Raw genomic sequence first — 12,340 nt, 5'->3', positions numbered from 1 at the left:
TTTTGGTGGGGGGGGGGGGGGGTTGGGTAGGGAGGGACAGAGGGAGATGGAGGGAGAGAATCTGAAGCAGGCTCCCTGTCCAGTGTGGAACCCTGTGCAGGGCTTGATTTCATGACCCTGGGATTATGACCTGAGCTGAAATCAAGTCAGATGCTTAACTGAGCCACCCAGGTGCCCCTAATTTCTTTCTTAATCAAGAAACCTGTTTTTTGGTTTCCTGTGTTTCCAAAGGGAAGTTAGACCTTTGAAAGAACAACATTATATAATTGACTCTTGAATAACACAAAGGTTCTAGGCCTTGACACCCAACACCTGACAGCCCTGCACAGTCACAGATCTGCATGTAACTGTGGACTCTTCAAACACTTAACTAGTAATAGCCTACTGTTGACTGGAAGCCATGCTGATGATATAACAATTGATTAACATGTATTTTGTATGTCACATATATTATTTGCTATATTTTTACAATAAAGTAAGGCAGAGGAAAAAAATTATTAAGAAAACCATGGAGAAGATGTATTTATAGTACAGTACTGTAAACTACCCACGTGGAAGTGAGCCTGCCCAGTTCACACCCGTGTTGTTCGAGGGTCAGCTGGACTCCCTCGCTTCTGCCAGCCTGTAGTTTGTAGGAGAGCATGTCTGTTTTTATTATTTTTCACTGGCATCTTAGAAATAAATATTGCCATATTTTTGGGTTACAAAGTGCTACACGCAGGATTTAACTGGGGATCTGAATGTCGGGATAGACTAGGTTTCTTGGGTGTTGTGTCATGAGTTAATGACTGATGTGAATCCTTGGAAGTGAGAGTTGTATTTAAAATACACATCAAAACCATCGTAGTACCCAATAAAAACAGCAAAGATTGAACCACAATTTAAAGTAATGGAGACAAAAGTAGTTAAAATGAAAGAAAAATGAAGATCAAGCTTTAGGATTATTTTTGTCTTCGTTATTTTAGGTAGTGACTTTGTAATCTGTAGACTCAGTACCGACTTGTTGGGGATTTGAATGTGACATGAGCAGCGTAATAGACTGAAATAGCTTTGCTTGTTGAACAATGGATTTGAGCGGGTTGACCGTAAGCTCGTGTTTAAGGAGCTTAATTCAGATGTGAGATTTGTCAAGTGCTGTGTTGGAGATTATGCACTGAGTATTGAATTCTTTTGCTTTCACAGAGCAGATAATGGGACTTCAAAGAGTGCTCCCTCCCCCCCTTTTTTTTTGAAATAAAAACATAATACATCATTTGCCATAGAATAAGAATAACCTGGGGCCAGATACTGGGTGTATTACTCAGAGGGGAGGGGAGGGGAGGGAGTATTTGAGGCTTCAGGAAGTTCCATAGCAGGTGAGGGGGTAGTAGGGAGTTGGAATCAGATGCGCTGGCTTCAGGGCTATTTTATTCATTCATTTTAAAGTTTTTATTAGGTTGTTTATCTTTAAGTAATCTCTGCACCCAACATGGGGCTTGAACTCACGACTCTGAGATCAAGAGTCACATGCTCTCCCAGCTGAGCCAGCCAGGCACCCCGTGTTGCATGGATTTATTGAGCACATACTTAACATGCCTGTGGAGTGGCAGGCATTGTTCTGGCCGACTCATTGTTCCAGAATCACTGGGAAGCATACGCAGCCCAAGCATTGTAAGAAAGTCTTAGGGATGCTGCGATCACTTGGCTGATAACGTGTGATGTTTGAGCAGACCTGGATTCCCAGCATTTTTCCTCTTTAGAAATCAGTGTACCTGTTAGAAGAACTCTTTCAGCTAGACGTTTTTATAGCAAACTTGAGAAGTTTCTTATTTAAGTGAACTCTTATCCATCTTTTCTTTTAGTTTTCTACCATTTTATTCAAGGATTGCTCTTTACCTTCACCCGTATGCATATATACCTTTGCCTGAGTTTTCTTCTAGCTTCTTATGTTTTTTATCTTCAACATTTAATTTTTTTAATCAAAATGGAATTAGTGAATAGTAAGGGTAGGAATACGACACAGTTTTTTTTCCTAAATGGCCAGTTCCTTCAGCACTATTTCTTATATAACCCATCTTTGGTTATGAAGACTTAGCCTAGAACTTGAGAGAGATACGGAGCAGTATAAACCTAACCCGTATGCTGGTGTGGGTCTCCCTCTGCAGGAGTGGCGTATGGAAGTATATTTATATGATGGTGGATTGGATGAGGGGTTATGGATTGAGGGGTGCCTGAGGGTGGCAGGAGGTATGAGCTTGGGAAATGGAAGATTTCGAGAATCCTCTGATTGAACTACAATATTTGAAATGTCTTGTGGATAAGATAGTATATTTTGTGTTTATATTAGAGGGAAGAAGTTGGCTCAATGGATAGAAGTTTAGGGAGGGAGATTCAACTCAGCAAAACTCCCTAACTACATATCAGAGCAGTCTAACAAGGAATCAACTGCCTTGCAAAGCACTGAGGCCCGTGTTAGAAGAGATGTTTGTGCAGATGGTGATCGGCACTTGTCAGGGGTGTTCCTGAGAGCCTGGCTCCCAGGTGGGAAAGCGCACTGATTACCGTCAGCCACTGTGCTTAGTGACTCACCCGCATTCTCCTGTGCCTGTAGCTGCCTGGAGAGGGAGGCCCCCTTGAACCTCCGGACCCAGGGAGGCTTGGGGACTTAGCCTGTGCTGTGGTGGCAGAGCCAGGTTTTGTGCCTGCTTGCTCTGGACTCCGAGGTCTGTGCTCTCCGTAGCGCCTGTCCCTCAGTGCCTTTTTTGTTTAAGTTTATTTATTTTGAGAGATTGAGAGAGGAAGTGCAAGTTGGGGAGTGGCAGAGAGAGACTCCCAAGCAGCCTGCACACTGCCAGTGTGGAGCCCGGTGTGGGGCTCTAACTCAGAAACTTTGAGATCATGACCTGAGCTAGTCGGGTGCTTAACCAGTTAAGCCACGCAGGCGTCCCTGTCATCTCCGTTCTTAAGAGAGCTCAGTGCCTCCCAAGAGCATTTGGATTCTTACCAGTTTTCTGTTAAGAGTAAGTTAAAAAAGAAATCTGCCTTAATTGCCCCCCCCTTTTATTTATGTGTGTCCAGATGACATTTGTATTTGTTACTCTTATCTGTGGTTAAAGCCTCTAGGAGAGTGTGAGCATACATATGGTGTCACCAGTTCTGTTACATATTCCTCGAGGAACTAAATTTGGATTTCTTGTTTTTAATAATCTCTACACCCAACGTGAGGCTCAAATTCATGACCCTGGCACGCTCTACAGACTGAGCCAGCCAGGTGACCCAAATCCCAAATTTGGATTTCTTCAAAATGTGTTTACTTATTCTTTTTTTTTTTAATGTTTTTTATTTATTTCTAGGAGAGAGAGAGAGAGACAGCGTGAGCAGGGGAGGGTCAGAGAGAGAGGGAGTCACAGACTGAAACAGGCTCCAGGCTCTGAGCTGGCAGTCAGCACAGAGCCCGACGTGGGGCTCGAACCCACGAACCGCGAGATCACGACCTAAGCGAAAGTCGGACGCTTAACCGACTAAGCCACCCAGGCGCCCCTACTTATTCTTTAAATGTATTTATTTACTTGACACATCCCCTTAGTTAAAACGATTAAATTTTCCCATTTTGTTTTGATTTTTTTCCTGTATATGAATCCTACCTGATAGGATTTTGCTATTCCTGTTTAAACCCTTTGTCCTGCCCCATTTTTTCTTTTTCTTTCGTAAACAGAACTGCCCTCTCTTCCCCTTTGATCAGCCTCCACTCTAACCTGTAGAGATAGGACACTGACCATCATTATGATTGGTTGGAGTTTAATGTGTTTTTTTTTTTAAGTTTTATCTTTTTAAAAATTTTTAAATGTTTTATTTATTTCTGAGAGAGAGAGACAGCGTGAGCAGGGGAGGGTCAGAGAGAGAGAGAGAGAGAGAGAGAGAGAGAGAGACAGACTCTGAAACAGGCTTCAGGATCTGAGCTGGCTGTCAGCACAGAGCCTGACGCGGGGCTTGAACCCGTGAACTGTGAGATCATGACCTGAGCCAAAGTCGGACCGCCTAACTGACTGAGCCACCCAGGTGCCCCTATTTAAAGTTTTAAATGTTAATTCTGGTGTAGTTAACATGCAGCGTGATATTAGTTTGAGGTGTACAGAATAGTGATTCAGCAATTGCAGAGATCACCCAGTGGTCATCACAAGTGCAGTCCTTAATCCCTATCACTTATTTTCCCCATCCGCCCACCCACCTCCCCACTGGTGACCATCAGTGTGTTCTCTGTAGTTAAGAGTCTGTTTCTTGTTTTGCCTCTCTCTTTCCTTTCTTGTTTCTTAAATTCCACATATGAGTGAAATCATATGGGATTTGTCTTTCTCTGACTTATTTCACTTAGTGTTATGCTCTCTAGATCCATAGATGTTTCAAATGGCAAGATTTCCTTCTTTTTTCATGGCTGAGTAATACTCCATTTTAATCCATTCATCAGTCAGTGGGCATTTGGGCACTCCATAATCTGGCTACTGTTGATAATGCTGATGTAAACATTGGGGTGCATGCATCCCTTCAGATTAGTGTTTTTATATTTTTTGGATAAATACCCAGTAGTGCAGTTACTGGATTGTAGGGTAGTTCTGATTTTAACTTTTTGAGGAACAGGATTCATTGACAGTATCATAGTTTACTTCCCATTCGTGCCCAAACAGGTGGTTTGAGTAATGAAGTTGTTCTCATTTCTCATTAGAGTCTACAGACTCTCCTTTGCACCCCCAAGTTTAATATTATTTGAAAAGACCCTAAGAAAGTACTGGCTGGGTATTTGGCTTCCCGCGGAGAGGCATGAACCTTATTCTGGCAGAGGGCTGGGGAAGTAAGGGCAGCGTGTCTGCTGGGCTGGGCTCAGGCCGTCACCCCCGAGTTGTCTTCCCTGTCCTGGGCGTGCCCGGCGCACTCGCTCCCTGCAGCCCTTGCCCTCTGGCCTTGTCACCTTGAGCCTCGGTCATGATGACCTGCAGCCAGATGAGGCTGCTCGTAGGCAGTGGGTGCTTTCATACCTCTGCCCTGAGCTCTGTTGCTCGCCTGGCTGGGAGTGTGCTCCGCACTCCCTCTGGAGGAGATGTGCTCATTTGGTAAGACTGGCTCAGCAAGGAGTTGTTTCTTCCGTGCGTCTGGCCTCCCTTCTTCAGTGGAGGGCTCCCAGCCCGCAGGTCCTGACAGTGCCGTTAGCTCTCGCTGCACGTGTCTGCTTCCTTAGCTTAGCGTCTGGTCACCTGTACATCCTAGCTGTGCATTTTAGCCCCTAGCCTGGAGTTTCAGTAAGACACTTGGATCTTCTACTTTGGGAACGAAAAGACTAAAATGTTGCATCATTTGGAAATTGCTGCCAAAGGTGGAATGGGTTGATTTTCGTCCTTTCTCTAGGGACATCCATTCTGGACATCCTTCCCTTCACCTGTAGGAACTAGGTAACGGCCAGGCTGGCACTTTAATGTAGTGATATTGAGACATGCTCATTGGAAGCTGCTCCTAAAATGTTCTGTTAATTCATTCAGCAAATATGTAGTTAGCATTTACTGCGGGACAGCCTGGGACTGAGGTGCCAAATGCTTAGTGAGGTGCCTGCTCTCCTGGATTTTGCAGCAGCATTGGAGAGACATACACTAAATACATGACAGATCTGATGATAATCGACTGTCAGGTACAGGAGTTACCTCTGTTCTTTGACTGTTTTCTGAGCTTTTTGTGGTACAGAGGTGGATTTCTCTGAATAGTCCTACAGAGATAGCCTCTAAATTTCAAGAGGAATTGACTCTTTGTAGTTACGCAAAAATAAATGATCAGTTTTCCACTGTAAAACCGTGTGCACAATTACTAACGTGACGCCTGTTACTAACTACTTGGAACCTTTACTCCCAAGTCCGGAACAAGTTGCCTGTGTTTGGTGCTTTGACACTGCTTCCCTCACCCAGCGGCTGTCGGTCAGTGGATTCACCAGGTGGTCTGCCAGGCTCAGGAGCTGTCCTAGGTCCTGTGATTTACTAGGGCACCAGATACAGCCCCTTGCCTTTTTGTTTTTAATGTTTTTATTTATTTGAGAGAGAGAGAGAGCGTGAGTTGGGTAGGGGCAGAAAGAGGGGGACAGTGGATCTGAAGCAGGCTCCGCACTGACAGCAGAGAGCCCAACGTGGGGCTCAAACTCATGAGCCACAAGACCATGACATGAGCTCAAGTTGGACTTCTAACTGACTGAGCCACCCAGGTGCTCCAAGTTCTTGCTTTTTATTTCTTTTGTATTTTTTAAGAGCTTATATATTTATTTTGAGGGAGAGAGCAGAAGAGAGTGCAGAGAGAGAAGGGCAGAGAGAGAGAGAGGATCCCAAACAGGCTCCATATGGTCAGCACAGAGCCTGGTGAAGGGCTCCATCCCATGAGATCATGACCTGAGCTGAAATCAAGAGCCAGGTGCTCAGGGCGCCCGGGTGGCTCAGTTGGTGAAGCGTTCGACTTTGACTCAGGTCATGATCTCGCAGTTCGTGAGTTTGAGCCCTGTGTTGGGCTCTGTGCTGACAGTTTAGAGTCTGCTTCCTGTCCTCTATCCCTCTCTCTTTGCTTCCTTGTCCCCCCTCCCCTCTCTCTCAAAATAAACATAAAAAAAAAAAAAAGAATCAGATGCTTAACCTATTCAGCCATCCAGGTGCCCCCCCCCACCCCCCCCACTGCCCTTGCCTTTTAAGTAAAGCTTATGTTTAAGGATAGAAGACAATATGTGAAAACAAACAAGATCTCAGGTAGTGGTTATGCGCTCTGAAGGAAATCACTTTGACATGTAATCTGACTTCAATCCCAGTCAGTAAACAGCCTTCCTTTTAAAAAAATGTTTATTATTATTGAGACAGAAACACAGCATGAGCGGGGGAGGGGCAGAGAGAGAGGGAGACACAGAATCCAAAACCAGCTCCAGGCTCTGAGCTGTCAGTACAGAGCCCGACGCAGGTCTTGAACCCACCGTGAGATCATGACCTGAGCCGAAATCAGACACTTGACCGACTGAGCCACCCAGGAGCCCCTTTAAATGATTTTTTTTTTAATTTTTATTTTTTTAAGATTAAAATTAAAAAAATTTTTTTTAAATGTTTATTTACTTTTGAGACAGAGAGACAGAGTGCGAGTGGGGGAGGGGAAGAGAGAGGGAGACACAGAATCCGAAGCAGGCTCCAGGCTCTGAGCTGTCAGCACAGAACCTAACATAGGGCTTGAACTCAAGACCACGAGATCATGACCTGAGCTGAATTTGGACCCTTAACTGACTGAGCCACTCAGGCGCCCCATAAAATCTTTTTTATTTAAAAGAGAGAATGAGAGAGGGAGGGTCAGAGAGAGGGAGAAAAGGGGAGAGAGAATTCCAAGCAGGCTCTGCGCTGTTAGCATAGATGTGGGGCTCAAACTCACAAACAGATCATGACCTGAGCTGAAATCAGGGGTCGGACACTTTACCAACTAAGCCACCCAGGGACCTCCTGAACAACCTTCCTCAATACTCACAGGCCTTTCCTTCTTTTCTTTTTAATTTTTTTTCGTTTGTTTATTTTTAGAGAAAGAGAAAGCACAAGTGGGAGAGGGGCAGAGAGAGAGGGAGTCAGAATTTGAAGCAGGCTCCAGGCTTTTGACTGTCAGAGCCTGTGTGGGTCTCGAACCCATGAGCATTGAGATCATGACCAGAGCTGAAGTCGGATGCTCAACCGACTGAGCCACCCAGAACCAGCCCCCCTTAGCTCCTTCCCATCTTTCTCTTTCTCTCTTTTTCTTTCTCTTTCTGTCTCTCTTTCTTTATCCTTCCCTCCCTTCCTTCCTCCCTAAAAGTGAATTATGGGATTTAAAAACATCCACAAACCTATAGGTTGGTAAAAGACTGTTGCTTTGTGTCAGCAGTCACCATGATCTTGCTGATGCTGTTTTATGCCCCTTTCATTTTTCTTTCTCATTGTGGTATTTTGCAGTCGGTTGCAGACACTGTATGATTTCATGAATTCTTGTGGGTCCCTCGGCCAGTCCCATCCCGTAGGCCTGCGTGGCTGTCATTCTCCTTGAGCCTGTCCAGTGCTGATGACTCTGCTCATGTCACTCTCTCACCGTGTTTCCGACAGACCTGGCCCTTCTCCTGCTGCTCTGATTGTTCCCATGTTCCTTTGCTGGTTTTCTTCCTTCTTCCAACTGTGACCACTTCTCAAGGCTTTGTCTGGTAAATATGTCACCAAGAATTTACTGTCCTTCTGCATTTCATTAAGGGGGAAAAAAGCTTGCAAACATTCAGAGAACTTTTGTTCACTGAGGCTTTGTGCTTTGGAAATGCCGTTTGGTTTTTTTGCTGCTTTTAATCTTTGGCATTAATTTCAGTTGCTTTCATTTGTTCCATTAAAAAGAATTCAGACCTAAGCCAGAAAAATAATTAAATTGCTCTGCAAAGGGAAAAGAGAAACAGTACGTATTCAACAAGTCACAAATACATGTTTATTAATTTTTCACCTAAAACATGTTAATTTAAGAGTCTTCACACAGTGTCTTTTGTTAACGATGTAACATAAATCAAACCTGTAACACGATACCTAATTTGTTTTCCTTTTTCCATTCTAGAATGTATGACAACATGTCCACGATGGTGTATATAAAGGAAGACAAGTTGGAGAAGCTTACACAGGATGAAATTATTTCTAAGACCAAGCAAGTGATTCAGGGGCTGGAAGCTCTGAAGAATGAGCATAATTCCATTTTACAGAGTTTACTGGAAACACTGAAGTGCTTGAAGAAAGATGATGAAAGTAACCTGGTGGAGGAGAAATCAAACATGATCCGGAAGTCACTGGAAATGCTGGAGCTTGGCCTGAGCGAGGCACAGGTACGAGTGAGGTCGCCTCAGACAGGAACGTGCACTTTGTAGTCTGAGAGATGGAAGCTCCATCTGAAATATGCAGTTTAATTAAACTAGAGGGAAGGTACTTACAGAATAACGATCAGCTTGTATGTAACATAAATGATGATTGATTTGGGCACGTCTAAATTTTAAAAAGCAGAGGGAGTAAAATAGAGCTAACCCTGTTTGTCATTTAGAATTTGATGTGGCTGCATATATCAGAACTGAAAGCAGTGGCTTAAGCATCATGGACGTGTATAAAATAAATACCAAGGTAGGCCGCCCCAGGCAGGTTGTATAGCTGCACAGCCCTCAGGGTGACCCAGGCCTCTGAATTTCACTGCCTCTTTTGTGGACTAAGAGCTCCAGCTGCAGCCACATGACCCCATTCTAGGACAGGGAAGGGCCAGGAAGGGTGTACCTCCTCCCTTTACTGCCTCCAGCTGGTACACAACGTTGCTTACATTTCAGTGGCCACACCTAGTTATGAGGGAGACCAGGGAATGTTGCCCTGCTCACTCACAGTTCCACCTTCTTAAACCTAAGGAAGAAGGAGAATGGATATTGGCCAATAGCTTAGTCTATGCAGTACCCTAAGACAAGATTGCTAAACCTTTGTGGGTTTGTTTTTTTAAATATTTGTTTATTTTTGAGAGAAGATGGGGGAGGGGCAGAGAGAGGAGGATCGGGATCCCACGTGGGGACGGGGTGCTCTGTGTTGACAGCAGAGAGCTTGATGTGGGGCTTGAACTCACAAAACATAAGATCATGACCTGAGCCAGTGCCAGACACTTAACCGACTGAGCCATCCAGGTGCCCCTAGATCTTTGTTTTTGATTAAACCTTTGTTTTTATCATGCTGGACATAGAGGTGAAAATTTGGGAGCATCTAGGTGGTAATTGTACCGCTGATAGCTGTTGGCTGTGCCAGCATACTTCAGATAAAATTGCATGAGCTAAAATTTGGCTTCTTTCTTTCTTAGCTTTTCTCTCGTGCAGCAAGTGAAGGGAGAAGTGGGGCTGCTAGGTTCCTGTTTCCCATGTCCGTGTGGAGGACACCGTGTGTCCACAGCCCTGTCCATACCCCAGTTCTAGGGTTCCTCGTTCCCACTCCGTGAAAGACGGATTGCAGAACTTTAACTGTGTTTGGTTATTGTGAATCTGTTATATGCAAATTCTGTTGTTGAAAAGTGATATGAATATGTTAGTTTGACAGGTATTAGGGTTAAGAACAAAGGAGGAAAAAGCCCCACTTTCTAGAGTTTAGGTTTGAAGCTTAGGACAATAGAGGGAAGGGCAGTTGCATGGTGTACAGAGAGAACAGACTGGAGCCAGCTTTTCCCAGCTCCTCCTGCTCAGGTACTCCTAGGAGCTTGCTAACGCCTCAGGCAGGTCTGTCCCTGAAATTGATCAGTGTACCACAGGCAGAGCAGAGCACTGGGCTGTCACCACATTTTGTAGCCTGGGCCTAAGCTTAAGAATGCAGAGGGCATTCTGACTGCCTGGCTGGCTACAAAGATTTCCTCCCTTTCCTTGGAACCTCAGAGATTTGCGTGCCCGCCCTTCCCTGGCTCCATCACCAGCCCCTCCCTGAGCGACAAGTATGCATATGCGTGCTTGTGCACACACTCTCAGTGGGAAAGGGTCTCTGAGAAACTTCTCAATGTTGGAGCCACGTAGGTAGAAAGTAAAAAAATAGTTCTGTCAGAAGAGTAACTGTGTGTCCATTGCCGGTCTGTTTGCCACGCTAAACAGCCGAACACCGTAGAGTCCCCATTAGGTGTTCTGAGCACGTGCCCCCGGGCGCCTGGGACTGAGGGCGGGCAGGGAGGTGAGCGGCAGTTGCACACAGGTAGCACACACCTGCAAGTGTAAGGAGAGCTGCAAGCGTGGCACGTGCGTGGGGGGTGGGGGTGTGTGGCATGGGCCCTGCAGGGCTGTCATTGCTCCTGTCTGCCAGGTTATGATGGCTTTGTCCAATCACCTGAATGCCGTCGAGTCGGAGAAGCAGAAGCTGCGTGCACAGGTTCGGCGCCTGTGCCAGGAGAACCAGTGGCTGCGGGATGAACTGGCCAACACGCAGCAGAAATTACAGAAGAGCGAGCAGTCTGTGGCTCAGCTGGAGGAAGAAAAGAAGCATCTGGAATTCATGAATCAGTTAAAAAAATATGATGATGACATCTCTCCATCCGTAAGTGGCTCAGTAGGAATGCAGTATTGACAGTTAATCATATTATAGTTAGTAGGTTGTTTTAGTAAAGCTGTCAGTGTTCTTCTCTCCCCGTTAGTGATTGTGTTTAGTAAGACCAAGGATTCTAATCTTGGGACTTAGGCCCTGGGCGTGTGAAGGTTCTCCTGGCCGTGTGCTTTTCATGTGTGTGCCTTAAAGTTCTTTTACTTTTTCTTTTTTTAAAGCTTATTTTTATATTTTTTTAAACATTTATTATTGAGAAACAGAGACAGAGCATGAGCAGAGGAGGGGCAGAGAGAAGGGGAGACACAGAATCCAAAGCAGGCTCCAGGCCCTGAGCTTTCAGCACAGAGCCTGATGTGGGGCTCGAACCCACAAACTGAGATCATGACCTGAGCTGAAGTTAGATGGATAACCAATTGAGCCACCAGGTGCCCCTTTTAAGTTTATTTTTGAGAGAGAGCTAGCACATGTACGCGAGCAGGGGAGGCGCAGAGACAGGAAAGAGAGAATCCCAATCAGGATTCGTGCTGTCAGCGCAGAGCTTGATGCAGGGCTTGACCTCAGGAACTCTGAGACCATGACCTGAGCCGAAATCAAGAGTTGGTCGCTCAACTGACTGAGCCTCCCAGGTGCCCTCGTGTGTGTTCTAGAAGAGTGGTCAGAAAATGTAAAAATACTTGTAAACGTGAGGCAGACGCACAGAGGCACCTGACAAGGTCTGTCCCAGCTTGAGATCCCTGGAACATTTTAACCCACAGAGTCTGGCTTCCATGCTCACGCGCTGTGGGAACTCTCTTAGGTCAGTGTGCGTCCCACCCAGTCGTCCGCAGTGCAGCGGTGGGGAGGGTCTGGAATCGGAGTCTGCAGCCTGTGGTGCTGTGGGCCTTTGACACTCTCTTCTCCCTGCTCCCAGGACACCGCCTGGTCTCCTGTTTCTCACTCATGCTTCCTTCTTGCCTACCTACCTTGTTCTTGGAAAGTCAGAGTTCCCCATGGATTTTGGTTTTCTCCTTTTCTGTTGATTCTCTGTGGATGTTCTTTTTTTTTTTTTTTTTTTTTTTTAATGTTTTATTTCTGAGAGAGAGAGAGAGACAGCATGAGCAGTGGAGGGTCAGAGAGAGAGGGAGATACAGAATCGGAAAACAGGCTCCAGGCTCTGAGCTAGCTGTCAGCAAAGAGCCCGATGCGGGGCTTGAACCCACGAACCGTGAGATTATGACCTGAGCTGAAGTCGGACGCTTAACCAACTGAGCCAGCCAGGTGCCCCAATTCTCTGTGGATGT

At 45.6% G+C, this 12,340-nt stretch overlaps 1 protein-coding gene across 14 annotated transcripts in view; it reads left to right on the top strand.

Moving 5' to 3' along the window:
* The first annotated feature begins 8,100 nt into the window (after positions 1–8,100).
* Positions 8,101–12,340, top strand: part of KLC1 (kinesin light chain 1) — a 38,555-nt gene continuing 34,315 nt past the window's right edge. For 5 of the 14 annotated variants that reach the window (XM_077776499.1, XM_077776495.1, XM_077776491.1 and 2 more), the window contains exons 1-3: positions 8,107–8,194; positions 8,587–8,848; positions 10,824–11,054. In XM_077776499.1, the coding sequence (XP_077632625.1) occupies positions 8,588–8,848; positions 10,824–11,054 (492 nt within the window). In that variant the 5' untranslated portion in view covers positions 8,107–8,194; position 8,587. Of the gene's footprint in view, positions 8,195–8,586; positions 8,849–10,823; positions 11,055–12,340 lie in introns of all 14 variants that reach the window. The other 9 variants (XM_077776492.1, XM_077776488.1, XM_077776498.1 and 6 more) reach the window with 5 other exon arrangements.

The sequence above is a fragment of the Crocuta crocuta genome, unplaced genomic scaffold (assembly GCF_008692635.1).
Source record: "Crocuta crocuta isolate KB4526 unplaced genomic scaffold, BGI_CrCroc_1.0 scaffold8, whole genome shotgun sequence".
Lineage (NCBI taxonomy): Eukaryota > Metazoa > Chordata > Mammalia > Carnivora > Hyaenidae > Crocuta > Crocuta crocuta.
Note: the sequence above shows the minus strand (reverse complement) of the source record. Positions and strands in the feature narration are given on the sequence as shown.